The sequence below is a fragment of the Gopherus flavomarginatus genome, chromosome 12 (genome assembly GCF_025201925.1).
Source record: "Gopherus flavomarginatus isolate rGopFla2 chromosome 12, rGopFla2.mat.asm, whole genome shotgun sequence".
In the NCBI taxonomy this organism is placed as follows: domain Eukaryota; kingdom Metazoa; phylum Chordata; order Testudines; family Testudinidae; genus Gopherus; species Gopherus flavomarginatus.
Genome location: NC_066628.1, coordinates 30,402,188 through 30,414,249, shown reverse-complemented (window position 1 = coordinate 30,414,249; position 12,062 = coordinate 30,402,188). Strand labels below are relative to the sequence as shown.

The following is a 12,062-nucleotide window of genomic DNA, read 5'->3' as shown; positions in this document are numbered from 1 at the left end:
AGCGGCTCTGATCCCACCCACTAGAGAGCAGTGGCAACACATACACCCCAGCCAGCTCCTTACAACAGCAGTGCCCTGGGGAGAGAGTGCAGAGATGTCTGGCAAGGGAGGGTGGAGGACACTGACCTTGCCCGCTGTCCTAGCTTTCTGGTTGGGTGACGAGGAGCCCAGATCCTCGTGCATTCTGTCCAGCAACCAGAGTAGGAACTCCAAGGCGTCATGCTGCGAGTTCCCTCGGAACTGAGCGCCATACTTGGCAACGATATTCTGCAACACAAGACAGGGACAGAGGAGTGGTGTCATAAACAGATAGCTAAGGGTTAATGTTCTTTTACCTGTAAAGGGTTAACACAGGGAACCAAACACCTGACCAGAGGACCAATCAGGAAACAAGACTTTTTCAAATCTGGGTGGAGGGAAGTTTTGGGTGTGACTTCTTTGTTTTTTGTCTTGGGTCTGTGCCCTCTCGGCTCTGAGAGTGATTTTTCTATCTCCTGGCTTTCTAATCTTCTGTTTCCAAGTTGTAAGTACAAGGATAGTAAGACAATAGGTTTATATTGTTTTTCTTTTGTATTTACATGTGTGTAGTTGCTGGAATATTTTAAATTGTATTCTTTTTGAATAAGGCTGTTTATTCATTTTTTTTTCCTTTAAGCAATTGACCCTGTATATTGTCACCTTAATACAGAGCCTATTTTTAATGTTTTTTTTCTTTCTTTTTATATAAAGCTTTCGTTTTAAGACCCGTTGGAGTTTTTCTTTAGTGGGGACTCCAGGGAATTGAGTCTGCAGCTCAACAGGGAATTGGTGGGAGGAAGAAGTCAGGGGGAAAATCTCTTTGTGTTAGATTTACTAAGCCTGACTTTGCATACCCTCTGCGTGAGGGGGAAGAGAGATTAGCTCTCTCGGTACTTGTGTTTCCCGGACTTGAAACAGGGAGGGTAGAATCCCTTTGTTTAGATTCATGGAGCTTGCTTCTGTATATCTCTCCGGGAACCCAGGGAGGGAACACCTGGAGGGGAGGAGGGGGAAGGGAAAAGGTTTATTCCCCTTTGTTGTGAGACTCAAGGAATCTGAGTCTTGGGGTCCCCCAGGGAAGGTTTTGGGGAGACCACAGTGAGCTAGGCACTGTATAATTCCTGGCTGGTGGCAGCAATTACCAGGTCCAAGCTGGTAACTAAGCTTGGAGGTTTTCATGCTAACACCCATATTTTGGACGCTAAGGTCCAGATCTGGGAAAAAATGTTATGACAACTGGCATTAGCTCTTCGGTACCCAAGGGGACACAAACAAGCTCAGGGGGGATGGCACACAGCTGATTAGTGTGCCATGGGCCGCTTCCCTGCATCCACATCACCTTGGGCTGATCTTGGCACATCTCACAAGCTAACTGGGGCAGGGAAGAACCCAGGGCCGACGAGAGGTGAGGGGAAACCGGTACAAATTACTGGGGTCCGGCAGTGGGCCTGGGCCCCAGCTTCGTCGGCCCTGGCAGAACCAGGAGTTGGAGGAGAGACCTCTGCACTCCAGGCAGCCTTGCTGGTGACCCTGTAGAGGGCACTTCCCCGCTGAGTCTGTGGCAGTGCAGGGCACAGAATTGTTCAGATAGAAATCCAAGCTACTCCTAACTCCCAGCTCACCCAGCTCAGGTCCCTGCCAAACTACGCTTGCAGCTCCCATGGAATTGTCTCTTCCTTGCCCTGCTAGAAAGACCCTGGTCCCCAATGCTTCAGGCACAGGATCCTGCATCCTACCCCACTGGGTGGGGCCCACAGATCAAAACACCCAGCCACCGAGAGATGGTACCACAGTCACCAGCTGATGGTCGCAGAGGCCATCAGAGAGCCTGAAAAGTGTTTTTGACCAGGCCCACACTGGACTATTGATCTACAGCCAAGGAGCTGCGTGGCCCGTCACCAGGCCCCAGGCCCTGCCCCTCCTGCCTCTGGCTGGGGCTTTTAGCTGCTGGAGGGTAACAGCTTGCCCTGCATGCAATAGGAGAGAAGACACTGAGTCAATGGGTCAAGTTATTCCCTAGCGTAACTCCACCAAAGTCCACGTAGGGGAGTCTGGCACAATGGATCCGTTTGCTACCACAAGTGCTGTCTACTATGGAAGTTTCCCTACTATTAAGCTGGTTAAACAATGACTTGTAATGGACAGGCAGTGAATTCAGGGTCCTGAATTAAGGCTCTAAGGAGCTGAGATCCTGTGCACATCCCAGCTGTTTGACTTTTACCTCAGGGCTGTTGTTTGCACTGCTCCAGGGCAAATAAAGCCTCTGAGTCATTCCTGGCACTCCAGAGGGGCTGCAGGGTCTCTGGTTTATGAAGGAAGCTGAGCTGCTCTTTGCCAATAAAGGGAATAGTTTAAGGAAATACTTGTCTCTGTTACTAAAGGCGTTTTACTACAAGTGCAGCCTTCTAATGGCGTTTGCGATGTGCGGAGGCAGGTTCCCTTTGGGTGTGTCCACACAGCACACTAAGCCAGGCTCTGACTCAGGTTTGAGCCTGAGCTCAAGCCCCGCTTCTGTCTACACACACATCAGCCTGACTCAGGTCAGTGAGCACTCAGGATCCTGCTGGGGGAAGGAGGGGGATCAGATCCAGAATTCTGCTGAGACTTGGGACCAAGCCCTGTCACCACGCAGTGTGCACACAGGTTTAGCTGCAGAACCAAGGCAGAAGGTCCACGCGGTGCAGTGTGGACACATCAGCATGGCTGGGAGACCCAGGTCCAGCAATGGTAAGCCCAGGTTTGCAGTGCAGCATGGAAACGTGGAGTCTCACAGCCCTGGATTTACAATGCAGTGTAGATAGACAAAGCCTTCCAGGCTCCTGACCAGGGTGGCACGGCAAGCCAGTAAGAGTCAGTCCCCAGAAAGACTCCATGCCACACCTTGCGACCAGTGCACGGGGGTCAATGGGTGTCTCCTCAGCACTTTGCAGGTCCCCGTGCAAGGTGCACACACTCAACAGAGCAAAGAGGTCACATACTTTACTCGCAGCATGACACTAGCACTGGGGGCAGGAACATACACCTACTGAGAGACAGCCCTGGCCCCTCACAGCTTCCAACCAAAGCAGACAAGACTGACTAATAATATTATCCCCAGAGAGATTAAGTGACGTGACAAAGGTAGTGCAAGCAATCTGTGGCAGAGCTGGAAGCTAAACCCAGATCTCCCAAGCCCCATGCAAATGCTCTAACCACTAGACCATCCTGCTCTCTGTCCAGTGTCTGAGCTTTAATTTCAGGAACTTCCAGGCCACGGGGAATCCAGGCTATCAATTTTCTCATGGAAGCCCGAAGGACCTACAGCCGCATCCATCCTATTTGGCCGGTGCCTGGAAGCTAACTCTCTCTTCACACACACTGCTGCATATTGAGCCAGTTTCTAGACACCATTACACTCATTAAGTGCAACACTTGAAGACCTGAGGCCGGGCTGCTAATTGCTGGGGAATCTGCAGCAAAAGCACAAGCAGGAGCGTGCGTGCCAAGTGGAAAGCAACATGCCAGCCTTGTAAAAACAAATAGCTGCGTGGAAACGCCGCCACACTGCTCCAGAAATCAATTAGAGAGTTAAAGCCTGGCGGAAAGCAGACTATTTACAGGCAGCCTGCTTTGATCTCCCCATGGGCCTCTGCAAAGAGAGCAGAGCACTGGTGACAGCTTCCCCACTGGCAGCCCCTTCAACCCCAAAAACCCTGCTAACCCCCCCGCACAGGCATCCACAGCACACAGCCCCTCAGCCAGCCAGGGAGACAGCATGGTTCCAGGGTAGGACACAAGCCTGGGAGATAGGAGCAGAGGGGGTTGATTCCCAGCTCTCACAGACGCACGCTGGCTGGCTGATCTCGGGCAAGTATGTGCCTCAGTTTCCCTACCCCGAAAAGGAGGAGAATGACATGGATCCAGCTGTGGGAATGGCTATGACAGCCCAGGATGTGGCTATTGGTACTGAGTGCAATTCTGCCCTAGCCCCTGATGCTCTAAGGGAGTTTGACGTCTGGGCCCTAGTGCAAGGCTGTTGTGTTTCCTGGGGGACCCAGCTGTATGGCAAGGGAGCTACACAGCTGTGGCATTTCTGACAGCACTGGCAACCAGTGCCAGTGAGTGACACAGGCCCTGTTTGCCTGCAGCTGGACTGGCACCCAGCGGGTGCTCTAAGTAGCGCTGGCTCCTTCCAACTGCAGCCCAAGAGGGGAAGGTTTTGTGTCCCTGTGCCAGGAGCCAGAAGCCTCTCCCGGATTCCAGCCCTGGAGAAGTGAACTCCCTGACTAGCCCTAGCCAGGGGAGGGTGTCAGGCAGGGCTGGAATACAGGAAAGCAGCCACTCGGTAGCCAGGGGAGGGAGGAGCAGAGTCCCCGGGGTCCTCGTTGGAGACTTTATCCCCCTCATCCCTTCGGAGCAGCCTGACAGTCCCCACACAGGCCCATGGCCAATGGGACGCCCGCCTGTGCTGCCTGGCTGCCTAACCTTTACTGGAGGGCTGGAAAAACAGGTTTGCAGATCAACAGCACCTTGGAGACAAGGGTTAGGCAGCTCGGAAGTGAGCCAGGCCGGGCTGAAGGGGGGAGGCGGGGAATGGCACAAGGGAAAGTGGGCACGAAAGGGCAGAGGTGAGATGGAATTTGGGAGGATCCTAAAAGGCTCTACCCTACCCCCGCCAGCCCCTCCCAGGAGGCTTCTGTGGGAGGCGCAGTGGGGCCCAATACTGAAACAGACCCTCTAGCAGCTGCCAGTGCCAGCCCAGGTCTGAGCCTTCCTGCTGCACAGGGATTGCTCCGTGGGCAAGCTGAGGGCATGGGGCAGCATGCGGAGGCCATTTCAAGTATGTGTAATAATGCACTGGACATAGCTCCCGGGGGGCCAGGGAGTGGCTGGGAGACCCCATTGAATGTAGCGCCCAGGGGGCCATGGAGCAGCTGGGGGTGGGGGGCGGTTCTCTCAGAGGCAATGTCCCAGGGGCCAGCTGGTTGGGGGGTAGGGCCAGCATTAGCTCATGGCTGAGTCAACCAGAAAGGGGACGGTGAATTTGCATTTGCATGAAAAGACCCCACCCAGCCTGCCCCCCGCCACCCCAGAGCTGACTTCGGCCCGAGTGCACTTGCTTAGGCCTCTTCAAAGGGACACTAAACACCCAGCTGCTAAGGAACCAGGTGCCCAACGCTGGGACCCCCTCGCCGCTGTCACCGCTAGCCCCTGCCATTTGCCCCCACCCCAGTGCAGTCCCTCGCCCCAGCCCCTGCAGGAACCAGGCTCCTGCTGTCCTGAGCCATAAATAGCCAAGCTGAATTTAGCTGTGAGCTCGGGGACGTGCCCCGGGCTGCTCAACGCCTGGCGAGGCCCGTTGCTCAGCAGCTCTGCAAATTGAAGTTGAGTGGCCAGTGCATCTTGGTAATGAAACCTGTCCTAATTAGAGCGCTGAGCAGCTGACAGGTTCAGCAGCCCCTAATCCCTAGCGGCATGCTCTCACCCCCTGGCAGCACAGAGCCAGCACTAGCCGTGCCCACCCTGGGACTCCCACAGCTCCACCTTCTCAGAGAGGCTGAGCCCAGCCTCGGGTCCCACTGCAGAGAGAAGAGGCTGCGATCAGCCCTGGTCCTGAGGGGCTCGGTCCTCCCGGGCCATTCCCTAAATCGGGGAACGGGGCCGGATTCAGAGCCCTGTAGGTCTCTGGGTATCCAGAAGGGGGCAAACTCCTAGCACCTGCACTGGCACTGCCCCCTGCACACAGGGACAGTGTGCTGCTAGCCAGGGGGCGAATGGGGGAGCCCATGTTGCTGCTCCTTGGATACGCCCCCCACTTCCTGTCTACCACCACAGCTCAGGCCAGCTCATTGCAGCCAGCATTCTGGCGTCACAGGGACCAGGCTGGGCTGGATCAGAACCTCTGACCCAGTTCCTATCCCCTGAGCCAAGTTGCGTCCCAGCAGCAGCCCTGCCAGGTGCTTGACTGCTTTTGACTCCCCAGGCCAGTACCCCACCACCACAGCAGGCCCCGGGCACTTTGTAATCCCCGTGCACCCAGCATGGTATTGAGCTCCCAGGCCCCATGGGCTGGAGTTCGCTCTCTGGGCGGAAACAGGTCTGCTGCCCGTCAGAGCAGCCCCCGGCGGGGAGGAATCACCTGCAGCAGCCAGGCAGCAAGGTGGTGGGGCTGGCAGGAAGGACGAGTGAGTCTGTAAGAACCCACCGAAACCTCAGGGATATCTGCCATCAGTCAGCACCTGAATCCCCAGAGCAGAGCTATCCCTCATCTGCCATGCCATAGGCAAGCCCGTGGCAGGGGCCTGATGCCATGCTGGGTTCCAGGGGATTACAATGTGCATGATTCAGAGGGCAGCTTGCATGGTAATTGCTTCTGAATCCTTGTAATTACACCCTAATCTGCTGTCCAAGCATTTACCCACCAGAACCTGGCCAAAGCGGACAAGAGTCTCCTGCCCTGCCTGTATCCTGCACCACTGCACGATACACAACTGGAAAGCTCAGTGTCCTGTGGGCTGCTGGGGGAGCAGGGGGTCCAGGTACAGCTAGAACCAGCCAGTGCAGAGAGAACCTGGGGCAACAGACCATTGGACACTGATAGCGAATGAGGACTGGCTTCTGGGTTTCTCACCAGCTCTCCATCTGTAACACAGCCCTCAGGTCACAGGCTGCAGCCTAGAGCAGGGAACCCAAAGCCACGTCCTTAACTGAGACCTGCTCCTGCCAGGGGTTAATCGCACTGTCTGGGAGACCGAGCAGACACACTGAGCGCTGTGCATAGGAGTAGCCCTGTGAAGTACCACAGGCCCTGCTGCAACAGAGCTGGGCTCCTGAACAGTGACCGGCTGCAAGTCTGTATAAGCCCAAGTGCTGATGGGCAAAACGCCTAACTCAGGATGTGGCCTTGAATACGGATGTCGGGATTTGGCCCCCAGAGGGAGAATACCAGTCTGGACAACAGAGCTATTGATCCCCTTGTTCTCTCCCAAAGGGAAATACTGGAAGGCCCCTGAACTGGGCTGAAGGGAGCCTGGCTCATCACCCTGGTTTGGGGCAGTGCTCTGGCCTGTGTCAGATGATCACAGTCATCCCTTCTGGCCTTGCAATGCATGAATCTCCTCCGAAGGGTGGTGTCTCAATGGCCTGCTGCCCCCCCTAGAACCGACCGTGTCTTAACACTGACATGGCACTGACCACAGCTGAGCATTCGGCATAGGGTGGACAAGCCAGGTTCAGCATCGCACCACTTGTGATCAGTGGCACAGGGATGTTTGGGAATCAGCCCTACGGCGCCTCACAGCTGCTCCCATCCCACAGAGAGGAAGAGCTTGTTTCTGATCTGTCTCTGCCCAGGGCAAACTGTCCTCTCTCCACACAGGCAGATCACAGAGCCAGGGCAACTGTCCCACCACTGCAAAATGGTGCATCCCAGAGGGCCGAAGGGTTAACTTGGGGGTGGAGAGCAACAGTGTTGGGTCTAAACTTTTGGTGAACTTTGGGGAGCCAAAACACACCCAGACTGGCCGTCTCTGCATAATCCTTTCTGAACCCTTTATCGAACAAAGCACTGACCTGCAAACTACTCATGACACCCCCTTTATTAAGTAGCCATTAGCCTTTATCTCTATGCATTTACTTGTTAAACTTGCTTTTCCTGTAAAATATTGATTGATTATGCATGACCATTATCTTTTGTTAATCACTTTGTTTACTTCTGTGTATAAATATTGATGCTCACCCCTAATAAAGGGGCCACACTTAATCTAAAGCTTTGAGAGCTAAGGATAGTGTGAGCCCGTTGATCAACGCATTGGTGTCTGGTCTCTGACAGAATTGTGTGCCCCATACCAACTCCGCACGAACTCGGGTGCTGGAGAGGTGAGTGAGGACTTGCTTTATTACCTAACAATTTGGGGGCTCGTCCGGGATTCCTTCTGGTGCGGTACCTCTGTCCAGTGGTCAGACCACTCATATATGAATTGGCAAGGCGCCACAGGAGATTTCTCCCAGCCAATTCAATATTGAGGGGTCGTGTACTGGACAGCAGGGTAAACGCCAGTTGGAGGGCTCCTGTCAGACACCATGGGTCAAGGGACTAGCGTGCCTCTTGAGAGTCCGTTGGGGATTGTAAATAAGTTATGGAACGAAGGGAAACTCCCAGTACAGACAGGAATGTCTAGGAAGAAGTTGTACACACTATGTGTAAGGAATTGGACTGGGTATACCGCGGTATTGGCCGACCCGGAGATGAGGTGGCCTTCGTATGGCTCTTTCGAACAGGCTGCCTTAAGAGGAGTAAAGAGCCAGATCGAAAAAGACCATCCGGGACAGTTATGTTACTGGTTTTGTTGGGACACAGCAGCAGAGCTGTGGAAATCTTTAAAAATTATGGCAGTCAGGTACTCTCCCGAGAGTGAACCCCCTCCAGGTTATTTCGATGAAGGGTGTAGACCACGGCGTGTTTTGACTCGTCAGCTGGTCCCCTCTGCACCTGCCCCTATTCCTCCGCAGGGGAACTCTCTCCTTGTAGCAGAGGGGAATCTGCAGGATACCAGATTGGAATTTCTGCAGAAGGATGAGGAGGAAATGGAGGGGCAAACCTCGGGAGGAGTGGTTACTAGGCTAATGTCCAAGCAGGTACGGCAGGGTGCATGCCCCCCCCCCCTGAGGATAGCCCAGAGGATGTCCCCGTCAAATCTCTTGCGAGTAATAAAAGTATAGTTAGAGAGATGCCTTTACAGGTGCACGATCAACCTTATATGGGCAATGATGGACGGTTACAACATGCTAATATTGTGGAATATAAAGGATGGCTAGAATGGGACTTGAAAGAGTGGGGACAGTTGTCAGGGTCTTTTGGGGAAAATCCCCGAAAGATCATAGAACTTCTAGAAAGATTGTTTTTAAGTTATAATCCTACTTATACGGATGTGGATCAGTTGTTAAGTAGAGTTTTGACCGGAGAGGAACGTAGTAGATTGTGGATGGCAGAAAGGACATGGGGAGATAGCAATGCAGCTAATCATACTTGGATGGATAGGCGGGATCTGGCCGCTGGCTGGAATCCCCTAGACTGGACTCAGCCAAGGCTGACTCAGCTGCGAACAGATCGAGAGCGATTGTTAGAGAGACTCAAGGAAATGGCTCGCCGCTCGCCTAATCAGGCTACGTTCATGCAGATTCGGCAGGAATCTGATGAGCCGCCCAGAAAGTTCTGGTCGAGGCTATTGGAGGGGGCCCGAATGTTCACTCAGATGGATCCTGAGAGAGAAGCAGACCACCCTACTCTTATTTCATTTTTTGTGAATCAGTCGGTGCCCCCTGTAAGGGATTACTTCTTAAAGTTTCGCCCTGGTTGGGGAGGTGAGTCAGTCACTTCAGTGTTGGACGTAGCTGATTTTGCCTGGGAGAAAGAAAGGGAAAGTAGTAAAAAGAAAGGGAAAAAGGAAGAATATAAGCTGATGGCTTTAGCTTTTCACGGCGGTGTTCGAGGCAAAGGCCGTGGCCGTGGCAGGGGATTCCAGGGTGCTCGGGGAAGAGGGTCCTGGCGACCCCAGCCATCAGGAAATTGTTTTCAGTGCGGACAGCCCGGTCACTTTAAACGTGAATGCCCCTGGGGACGCCCAGAGGGTCTGGTTGCATCCGCAGATGCTTACACAAGTGAGGAATACACCCCTGCACCACCAGCTCAGCCCATTCCCCAGGCCTGGATCAACTACGGGAAACAGCAGCAGCCGCAGCAAACTCAGCCTCCTCAATGACGGTACCCCGGGGGCGAAGGCAAACAATGTGATGGTCTTATTTCCTTAATGTCTTTAGCCGGCTCCTTTCTCACTTTCTCCCCTCCCAGCAAAGAGCCTCGTTTAACCCTTTCAGTCCAGGGACTGCCTGTCTCTTTCCTCATTGATACTGGGGCTACTTTCTCTCTTTTAAATCATGCCCCCTCTCCCTGGCTATCCTCTGAGGTTAAAACTGCGACTGGGGTGGAGGGCAACCCACAGTCTCTGGAACTCACTTTGCCTTTGAATGTTGTTTATGCTGATAAATGTTTTCCTCACCGTTTTCTTTTTTCCCCAGCTTGTCCGATCCCTTTGATGGGCCGGGATTTACTCTGTAAGCTTGAGGCTACTTTAACCTGCACTCCTGAAGGGGTAGGATTATTGATGACAGTGTTAGGAGATTCGGCCCCTACTCAGGGTAATTGGGAAACACCCCCCTCTCTCTCCCCTGACCTCACTGACTTGCCTTCAACCCTCTGGGGAATTTCTGACACTGATGTTGGCCTGCTCCTTTCGGCAGAGCCCGTAAGGATTCAGGTGAAGCCTTCCTTAACCCCCCCGTCAGTCCCTCAATACCCCCTGTCGCTGGAAGCCCGGGAGGGCATCCGCCCCATTATCGAGGGATTCATTGCACAAAAGCTAGTCCGCCCTCAGCACACTCCCTGTAACACCCCTATACTGCCTGTCAAAAAGCCTCCTAAAAAGGACGGAGACCCTGTTCGTTGGCGCTTTGTACAGGATCTACGAGTTGTTAATCAGTATGTGGTCCCTCTTCATGCAGTAGTTCCTGACCCAGCTACTATCATCAGCCAAATCCCCTGGGATGCTGAGTGGTTCACTATTATTGACTTAAAATCAGCTTTTTTCAGCATTCCTGTGCACCCAGACTCTCAGTATCTCTTTGGTTTCACCTGGGAGGGACAAAGTTATGTCTGGCAACGACTTCCTCAAGGCTACAGAGACAGCCCCACGATTTTCAGCCAGTGCCTCCGCCACGACTTGGAAGGTTTCACCAGTCCGCAGGGATCCACACTGGTCCTATACGTAGATGACATCCTATTAGGTAATCGCGAAGAAGCTGCCCTCCGCATCGATGGTAAGGCACTTTTATTATACCTACACACCAGAGGCCACAAGGTAGACCCTAAAAAGATTCAGTGGGTCTCACAGAAGGTCCGATATCTGGGCTTCATGTTAACCCCAGAGGGAAGACAGATGGACCCAGCCCGCATAAAGACTATTCAAAACTGCCCTCTACCGAACACCAAGAAACAACTTCGAGGTTTTTTAGGATTAATTGGCTTCTGTCGCCCCTGGTTGCCGTCCTGCAGGGAGTTAAGCAAACCGCTCCACCGACTCACTGCTAACCTTGCTCCTGACCCTTTGCAGTGGTCCCCGGACACTATTCAAGCCTTTCAGTTACTGAAGGACAGTGTGGCCTCCTCCATGTCTCTCCGCCCCCCCAATTACAGCAAACCCTTTCACCTTTTTGTCCACGAGAGGGGCGGAATTGCTAGTGGTGTCCTTACCCAGCTGAGCGGGCCCCACCATTTCCCGCTTGCTTTTTACTCTCAGCAAATCGACCCTGTCGCTCAGGGAACCCCATCCTGCACCCGGACTCTGGCAGCAGCTGCCCTGCTGATCACAAAGGCAAAGAGCCTAACCCTGGGTCATTTTACCACGGTTTGGACCTCTCATGCCTTGTCAGCCCTTCTGCGTAGGGGCACAACCCAAGTCTTTTCGGCCCATCGTCAGCAACAGCTAGAGGCCGAACTCTTAGAAGACACTAACCTAATTTTTGAAAGGTGTGGACCCCTTAATCCAGCTACCTTGCTTCCTGACCTGCCAGTCCTCCAGGATCAGCACGACTGTGTGGAAGTAGTTTACAGCATCTTACAGATAAGAGACAACCTGTTTGACGTGCCACTGGACAACCCCGATTGCATCCTCTTCTCGGACGGAAGCTCCTTCTATGTTGATGGCAAGCGTTTCACTGGTTATGCTGTCACCTCTGAATGGGACATTCAAGAGGCCGCCTCACTGCCAGGCAACTGGGGAGCCCAAGCCGCTGAACTCTATGCCCTGGCCCGAGCTTGCCAGTTGGCCGCTGGTAAGACCGTTACCATTTTTACTGATAGCAAATATGCTTTTGGAGTTGTGCATTGTCATATCCACCTCTGGAAGTTTCGAGGTTTCCAGACAGCTGCCGGTAAACCCATTCAGCACCTCCCCCTCATCCACAAGCTTTTGGACGCCCTCCAAAAACCCTCTGTCCTGGCTGTAGTT

The 12,062-nt window shown here is 53.5% G+C and overlaps 1 protein-coding gene across 2 annotated transcripts in view; it reads right to left on the bottom strand.

Annotated features, from left to right (window-relative positions):
• USP43 (ubiquitin specific peptidase 43) overlaps window positions 1-12,062 on the bottom strand; it is a 207,326-nt gene that overhangs the window by 158,768 nt on the left and 36,496 nt on the right. For both annotated transcript variants that reach the window (XM_050919242.1, XM_050919241.1), the window contains exon 2: window positions 127-267. In XM_050919242.1, the coding sequence (XP_050775199.1) occupies window positions 127-267 (141 nt within the window). The remainder of the gene's footprint in view (window positions 1-126; window positions 268-12,062) is intronic.